General features: G+C 34.7%; 1 protein-coding gene across 1 annotated transcript in view; it reads right to left on the bottom strand.

The window, feature by feature from the left end:
• Positions 1–9,557, bottom strand: part of BCKDHB (branched chain keto acid dehydrogenase E1, beta polypeptide) — a 65,261-nt gene that overhangs the window by 47,977 nt on the left and 7,727 nt on the right. The window contains exon 2 of the mRNA XM_008584014.1: positions 5,388–5,465. Within this exon, the coding sequence (XP_008582236.1) occupies positions 5,388–5,465 (78 nt within the window). The remainder of the gene's footprint in view (positions 1–5,387; positions 5,466–9,557) is intronic.

Genomic DNA, 9,557 nt, shown 5'->3' on the forward strand with positions numbered 1-9,557 from the left:
TCTTCATAATACCTCAGGCAGACAAAAGAAAAACAAAATTTTTTTTAAATGAATAAAATCTAAGAGAGATAGCAGACAGCCTTAAGTGCACAAATATCCAAATCATTGGCATTCTTGAAGGGGAGGAGAAAGGAAAAGGCATTGAGAACATAGTCAATGAAATAATAGCAGAGAACTTCCCAGGTATAAAGAGAGACATAGACCTTCAGATTCAGGAGGCTCAAAGATCCCCAAACAGATTCAGTCCAAAAAGGTCCTCTCTGAGGTACATTATAATCAAACTGGCAAAACTCAAAGATGAAGAGAGAATCCTAAAAACAGCAAGAGAAAAGCGTCAAGTCACCTACAAGGAAATCCCTGTCAGACTAACAGCAGATTCTCAACAGAAGCTCTACAGGCCAGAAGAGAATGGGATGATATATTCAAAATACTAAAAGAAAAAAACTGCCAGCCAAGAACACTATTCCCAGCAAGACTATCTTTCAGAAATGAAGGAGAAATAGTGTATTTTTCAGACAAACAAAACCTATAAGAATTTGTTACCACACTACCAGCCCTGTAAGAAATCCTCAAGGGAGTCCTGCATCTGGAATCCAAAAACCAATAATGACTACCATGAATACACAAGAAAGAACAAAACTCACTGGTAGAACGAAAATACAAACAAGAAAGAGAAAGAAACTGTATCTTATCACCTCCAAAAACCAATAAACACTAAAGATAAACAATAAAAGGGAAAGAAACAAAATATATTTAAGACATCCAAATAAAAACTGATAAAATGCCAGAATTGTTGACATGTTTCAGTAACAACCCTAAATGTAAATGGATTAAATTCCCCACTCAAAAGACAGACAAAAGCTGTAACTGGATTAAAAAGCTAGACGCAATTATATATGCTATCTATAAGAGATTCGCCACACCTGTAAAGACACACACAGTGTAAGAGTGAAGGGATAGAAAAAGATATACCATGCAAATGGAAATCAAAAATGAGCAGGAGTAGCAAATCTTATGTTGGATAAAATAGACTTTAAACCAAAAACTATGAAGAGACAAGGAAGGCCACTATGTAATGAGAAAGGGATCTATCCAACAAGACATAACAATCACAGAAATATATGGACCCAGCATTGGAGCACCCAGATATATAAAGCAAACACAATTAGACCTAAGTAAAGAGATAGACTCATATATGATAATAGTTGGGGACCTGAACACCCCCCTGTCAACATTGGACAGATCATCTAGGCAACAAATCAACAAGGAAACACAGGATTTAAACCACACTTTAGTCCAGTTGGACTTGGCAGATATCTACAAAACATTTCATCTAACAACCATGAACCATACATTCTTCTCATCGGCACATGGAACATCCTCCAGGATAGAACACATTAGATTACAAATCAAGTCTCAACAAACTCTTAAAAATTGAAGTCATTTCAAGTTTATTTTCAGACCACGATGGATCAAAACAAGAAATTAATAACAAGCAAAACTCTGGAAACTATACAAGCACATGGAAATTAAACAACATGCTCCTGACCAACATATGGGTCCAAGAAGAAATTAAACAGGAAATCCAAAAATTTCTCAAAACTAATGAAAATAAAGATACATCATACCAAAACCTGTGGTACTGTGCAAAAGCAGTACTGAGAGAAATTTATTGCAATAAATGCTTATATCAAAAGAACAGAAAGATTTCAAATAAAAAACTTAATGCTACACCTCAAAGAATTAGAAAAACAATAACAATCCAATCACAAAATACATGGAAGGTAATAATTAAGATCAGAGCAGAACTAAATGACATAGAAACCCAAAACATGATACAAAAGATCAATGAAACAAAAAGTTGGTTTTTCAGAATATAAACAAAATAGACAAACCAAATAACAAAATGAAAAAGGAGACATTACAACCAATACCACAGAAATACAAAAAACTATTAGAGACTATAATAAACAACTATATGCCAACAAATTTGAAAATCTGAAGGAAACAGATAAGTTTCTGGACACATACAAACTACCAAGACTCAACCAAGAATAATAGAAAACCTGAACAGACCAATAACAAGCAAGAAGATTGAAGCAGTAATCAGCAGTCTTCCAACAAAGAAAAGCCCAGGACAAGATGGCTTTACTGTTGAATTCTACCGAAACTTTGAAGAAGAATTAAGGGCTGGCCTGTGGCTCACTTGGGAGAGTGTGATGCTGATAACACCAAGGCCACAGGTTCAGATCCCTATATAGGGATGGCCAGTTAGTTTATTTGTGAGAGCATGATGCTGACAACACCAAGTCAAGAGTTAAGATCCCCTTACCAGTCATCTTTAAAAAAAAAAAAAAAGAGGAATTAATACCAATTCTCCTCAAACTATTCCAAAAAATTGAAACAGAGGCCATTCTCCCAAACCCATTATTTGATACCAAAATCAAAGATACAACAAAGAAAGAAAACTATAGGCCAATATCTCTGATGAACATAGATGCACAAATCATCAACAAAATATTAGCAAACAGAATACTGTAACACATCAAAAAAGTTAAACAGCACAAACAAGTGAGATTTGTCCCAGGGATGCAAGGATAGCTCAACAAATGCAAATCAATAAATGTGATACAATACATCAACAAAGTCAAGGACAAAAACCATATGATTATCTTATTAGATGCAGAAAAAGCATTTGACAAAATTCAAAATCCCTTCATAATAAAGACTCTCAGCAAATCTGGTATAGAAGGAAAGTATCTAAAGACAATAAAAACCATATATGACAAACCCACAGCCAATATCATCCTGAATGATAACAACAGGAACAAGATAAGGATGCCCACTCTCACCACTCCTATTTAACAAAGCATTGGAAGTATGAGCCAGAGCAATCAGACAAGAGAAATACTTTGAGAAAGTCAAATTGTCCGTGTTTGCAGATGACATGATTCTATATACAGAAAACCCTAATGACTCTACCAAAAACTCTTAGAGCAGATAAACAATTTCAGTAAACTTGCAGGATACAAAATCAACACCCAAAAATCAGTAGCATGTTTTACTCAAACAACAAACTAGCAGAAAAAGAAATCAAGAAAGCAAGCCCATTTACAATAATACCCCCAAAATAAACTATTTAGGAATAAATTTAACCAAGGAGGTAAAAGATTTCTACACCAAGAACTACAAATTTCTGTTAAAAGAATTTAAAGAGGACACAAAAAGATGGAAAGACATCCCATGGTCTTGGATTGTAAGAATTAACGTAGTGAAAATATCCATACTACCCAAAGCCATCTACAGATTCAATGCAAACCCCATCAAAATACCAAGGACACTTAACAGAAACAGAAAAAAAAATCCTAAAATTCATATGGAACAACAAAAGACCTCAAAGAGCCAAAGCAATCCTGAGCAAAAAAAATGGAAGCATAACACTACCTGAGTTCAAATTATACTACCAAGTTATAGCAACCAAAACAGCATGGCACTGGCATAATAACATAAACAAACCAATGGAAAAGAACAGAGAATCCAGAAATCAACCCACATAATTACAGCCAACTTATCTTTAAAAAAGGCATCAAGCACATACATTAGAGAAAAGATTGACTCTTCAATAAATGGTGCTAGGAAAACTGGACATCTATATGTAGAAGAATGAAACTAGACCCATACCTCTCACCATATAACAAAATCAACTCAAAATGGATTAAAGACTTACATGTAAGACCTGAAATTATAAAGTTACTAAAAGAAAACATAGGGGAAACACTTCAGGATGTAGGGCTGGGCAAAGATTTTATGAATACGACCCCCAAAGCACAGGTAACAAAAAACAAAAATGGGATTATATCAAAATAAAAAGCTTCTGCATAGCAAAAGAAACAATTAAAAGAGTGAAAAGACAACCTACAGAGTGGGAGAAAATATTTGCAAACTATGCATCCAACAAAGGATTAATATCCAGAATACACAAGGAACTCAAACAACTTAATAGTAAAAAAACAAATAACCCAGTCAAAAAATGGGCAAAGGAGCTGAATAGGCATTTCTCAAGGAAAGATATATAAATGGTCCACACACACAAGAAAAAATGCTCAACATCACTCAGCATCAGGAAAATGCAAATCAAAACCACATTGAGATATCATCTCACCCCAGTTAGACTGGCTATTATCAAAAAGACAGAGAATAACAAATGCTGACAACAATGTAAAGAAAGGAGAGCCTTCCTACACTGTTGGTGAGACTGTGAATTGGTGCAGCCATTATGGAAAATGGCATGGAATTTCCTCAAACAACTATACACAGAACTGCCATAGGATCCAGCAATTCCACTGCAGGGTATATATCCAAAGGAACAGAAATCATCATGTCAAAGAGATACCTACACCCCCATGTTTATCACAGCTCTATTTACTACAGGCAAGAGTTGGATCCCACCATAGTGTGCATGATCAGATGACTGGAAAATGAAAATGTGGTATATTTACACAATGGAATACTACTCTTTCATAAAGAAGAATGAAATACTACCATTCATAGTAACATTGATGAACTTAAAGAAAATTATGTAACTGAAATAAGCAGGGCACAAAAAGAAATATCGCACATCCTCACTCATATGTGAAAGCTAAAAAATAAGCAAATAAATAAAAAAGAGAAAGAAAGATAAAACAATCACAATAATACATTGAACTTTCAAAAGAAGAGAACAGAACTGAGGTTACTAGAGGTGGGAAAGGTGAGGGACAGGGTAAGGGAGGAATTGGAAAGGGGCCACAAAAAACAACTCCATTGTACAATGTTGAATACACTAATTATCCTGACTTGAGTATCACATATTGTACACAGGTACTGATATTCAACTCTGTACCCCACAGATATGTACAATCAACTATTTTACAATAAAAAAACAATAATTTAATAAGATGAAGATTAAGTTATGTATAAGTTACTTATAAACATTAAAATTATTTCCAAAAAATCTTCCATGTTGAATGACAATGTATCCCAAAGGTTAAGTATGGAGTCAAACTTTCATTTTATAAATAGATATCTGAATGAAGTCATATTTTCTATATGCTAGTGAAACAGGAGAACACAGTAGGTATTAATCCAGAAGATATTAATAGAATTATTAATAAGTTAGAAAGTTAACTTAATGATTTTAGATATACATGGGAACTAATTAGCAATGAGTGGATTTTAAAAAGTGTTAATATTGCAATTTGATTATCTAGCCTTAATCATTTGATCAGGTCTTTCTAAAATTTCAGGTAAATAGAATGTTAACCATTGAGCTCCAGACAGTTATCTCAAGCAAATATTCAATTCTGGAATTAACATAGCCACCACAGTCAAACACAAATGAAGTTTACCTGCAGTAGGATCTTTGGCCAATGAGTTATCCAAGGCACTTGTTACTGACTGAAAAAGATTCATTTTCTGAGTCTGCCCTGTGAAAATCAAAAAAGGTATCATTTCATACATCATAAAATATGTAAAAATAATTAATTTCTTAACAGTTGACTACAACTTGATTAAAACTAAGGTAGAAAGAAAAGTACAGAATATATTATGTGAATTTATTAGATTATTTACAATGATGCTGGCTCAAGATGTTTGTTGAGGCAAAATTTATATATATTAAACAATTAAAAAACAAGTATAAAAAAGGAAGAAGGAGTATAAGTGACAAAATGTGTGCAGACAATAAAAGCTATGGAAGATCAGAAAAGGGGACCAGCCAAACTGAGAATGGTCTAGGAAGACACCCTAAACAGGTGTTAGGAACCTAAGCCATACAGAATGCACAGGACCACTGGCACTTGTTAAATATGCTGTCAACATCTAAGGGCCACAGACCATAAAACAATGAGGAAAGCTAAAGATAAATTTTAGTACTGCTGGCGTTTGGAGAACACCATAACCCCATGCCTAAACACATCAGACTTAGTCCTTCTTGTTGTTTTATTGCTCAAGTAGAATCTCTGCAAGCCAATGTCCATCTCTCTAAATGGGTTTTGGGGAAGAATAAATGGAACAATACATGTAAAGCACTTTGAACAATGCCTGACACAGTGAGTGCTAAATAAATACTAGCCATTTATTGTTAGATACTGGACTTGGTCCACATCTTTCATCTTGACCTTAGCATTGTTTCAAATGGTAGAGTAAAACTTTATTTGATAAAGCTCCAAATGTTGGAATCCAGAAACATCATGACTTAGAGCTTTAAGCCTGTGTGCTGCCATATCCCACAATCATCCCAGAACTTTGGGCCAACTTCTTTCCAAAAGCACTATGCAGAACACATAAAAGCTTCCACCTAAATCTTCTCTGATCCAGAGGCCCAATCATCACCTCAGTGCCTGATCTATCCACTGGTGGTCACATGAACCCACAGCCATGCTGTGATATCAAACCCCCTAAATACCTGCTGCTTACCCTGACCACTGTCCCATTTAACCTCCGTGTTCTTCAGTAGCCTACTGTATCCCAGAAGTAAAGGACTAATTCCCAGTTTGGGTCACAAATAGCTACTGCTGTTGCCTTCAACCTTCTGACCATGAGACATTGGTCACTTATTCTCTTACGGTGACCCATCTTCTCTAGCCCAGCTGGCTCCACAGCAGGCTCTGACCTATGACATCTTTGATTCTTCTATTATCTACTGACATCCCAGCCTTCTGACTTTCTGCCTGCTCTGTTCTCGGATATCTTTCTAATCTCTTCAATAGTGCTGAATGTCCAGGCTTCAGGTCTTGGCCATCCCCTGTCAAATATGCCGATGCCCTCTGTGACTAAAATAAGCACCTGTTTCTACTCTTATTTCTGATGGGGATAATAAGAATTTATTCAAGAAAGTATAGTTACACTATCTATGCCAAAGGACACACAATCAAACCACATGTCCATTATTACTTCATAACTTATTTTTCTGCAGGCTAAGAAGGCTGTATCATTTAACAGATACTTTCTTTAAATTCTTCTGCATTCTATAAATATTTTTAAAGTATTTATTGGTGACTAGTATCAGATGATAATGGTTTAGAGTAAACTTTTTTCCCAATCACAACATTTCCACTCTTTCTCCTAATGCATATATTTCATAAAGTAAGATTTTTATTTTCAACTAGGATTTTCAAAGTTAATACCCTAGTGAGAATAAAAATACCTCAACATCTATACTGGTATCTATTTCAAGTCTGCTGACCATTCAAATTAACACCAAATACTCCCAAGACATCTTTATGCCTTGCTACTCAGCAAGTTTTTAGTAGGAAGAAAACAAAGACTTTAATAATAAAAATCATACGAAGTAAATATGGTAAGTATTGCTTGATAAACATGAAGAATTTACTCATCTTGCATGAAATAAAAATACTCCCAAGACATCTTTATGCCTTGCTACTCAGCAAGTTTTTAGTAGGAAGAAAACAAAGACTTTAATAATAAAAATCATACAAAGTAAATATGGTAAGTATTGCTTGATAAACATGAAGAATTTACTCATCTTGCATGAAATAATTTACAAGTAAGGATATTTAAAGGTTATATTTTCATGTAAGCACATAAACTTTCATTCGTGAATCTGTTTTCAAACAGATTCAAAATTTTAGGTTTGGGGATTAATTGCTATTCTACTAGATGCTTTTACAAATTTTAAATAACAAATTTTAATGGAGGAATATTGACTTACAATTCTTTTTTAAAGGTGCAACATGACTTATGGATGGAACAGGAAGAAATCACAAGTTATTCACAGGTAAGATATTTTTAAATATGTATTTTCCTTTGAATTATTTATCCGTCTGGAGATTACACAAAAGACCATTGACAGAATATGCCTGTGTTTGCTCATGGTTAAGATAAACCCACCTGTAGCATATGCTGATCAAAGCTCTACTACTGGTAAGACCTTTAAAAAAAGTAGTGTAGGTATATCACTAAAAAAACTATTAAACACACATGCCAAATCATGCAATTACCAGTATTAATAAATGGCTACTAAATTTCAAAACCAGACTGACAATTCTCTTCCAAGATAAAAAGTTATTGCAAAACAACAAAAAAAATACAGCAGTACAATTTATCCTGAGTCAAGGATACAAGCTAATCGTTGCCCATTGGTAAAACTGGGCTCTACAGTTGGGATCGAGCTGCTTCCTCAAAATTATCATAAGTATAGGATTATGAATAAACAGGTCATCATCGTTACTGCAAAAATAAAGTGGCACGTAGACAGAATATAAGGACCACAACAAATCATATCCTCCAAGAGGGCAGGGATTCTTAAAAGCTTTTGATCAGAGCTGCATCTTCAGTGCTTACAACAGTGCCTGGCATGTACGTACAAGCTGAACATCCCATATTTGAAATGCTTGGGACCAAAACTGTTTTGGATTTCAGATTTTTCAGATTTTGGAATATTTGCATTATACTTACTGGTAGAATGAGCATCCCAAATCCAAAAATCCAAAATCCAAAATGTTCCTTTGAACATCATGTTGGCACTCAAAAAGTTTCAAATTTTGAAGCATTTTAGATTTTGGATTTTCAAATTGGGGATGCTCAACCTGTAATAGGTTCTCAATAAACATCTGTTGGGTGAATGATAACAAATGAACACATGCAGTTTCTTCAATAAAGATTTTTTTCAATACACAAAGAAAATTATTAAACCAATCATTTAAAAAGAAAGAAATGGATAGAAAAATATCTACCAATGTCATAATTCAAAAGCAAACTGGAACAGAAGGGGGGGGCTGGGGAGAGGTGATACTGCAACAGTCTGATGGAGTAGATCTTAAATAGCTATTAAATATGCAATAGTGTTGAAAGGAGAGGGAAGCCTGCCACAGAGCTAGAGCATTTGAGACAAAAAGGGCAAATGGGTACCCAAAAAGCAGCCTCCAGGAATAAATAAGGTCAACTGCAGGGTAGATCTACAGTGAGCATATCTGTAGATTCAACCCAAACAAATAAAAATACACAGCTATCATACAGAAAATTAGGCTCAACTTTCAAAAAATGAAGCTCCCAACACATTCAGCACCGGCCCTCTTCTGTGCTGCCTAGTTCTTGAGTACAGACCTGTGTATTATGGGTAATATTCCTTTTAAGAACCCCAGCATTTAGTATGGTACCTGACATACACATGACAATCAGCATACATCCATTGAAGCATGACAAATGAATCATGTCAGTGAAATAACCTGGCAGTAATCACAATGTGAAATGGGAGGATGCTTAAGAAACTACCTATTTTCCCCAACAAAACCTCTTCTATCCCTCTGGATACCCTATTCTCTAGGAATTCCTTTCTATTTGCCAGGTATACACCTCTATTCCATTCTAATCCTTACTAAAGAGTATCCCAATTCTACCTTATAAGGTAAGATTCGGGGAGAATCCGAATATCAGGAGCAGGACATTTTACATTTAAATGTAAATGAAAGATCTATAAATACAATTATCTTTTTAAAGTGCCAGTGCATATAACATATCCATGAAAAGGAAGTAAGTAAATAGTATGGGGGGGGGGG

This window comes from Galeopterus variegatus, unplaced genomic scaffold, assembly GCF_000696425.1.
Source record: "Galeopterus variegatus unplaced genomic scaffold, G_variegatus-3.0.2 Scaffold3127, whole genome shotgun sequence".
Classification (NCBI taxonomy): domain Eukaryota; kingdom Metazoa; phylum Chordata; class Mammalia; order Dermoptera; family Cynocephalidae; genus Galeopterus; species Galeopterus variegatus.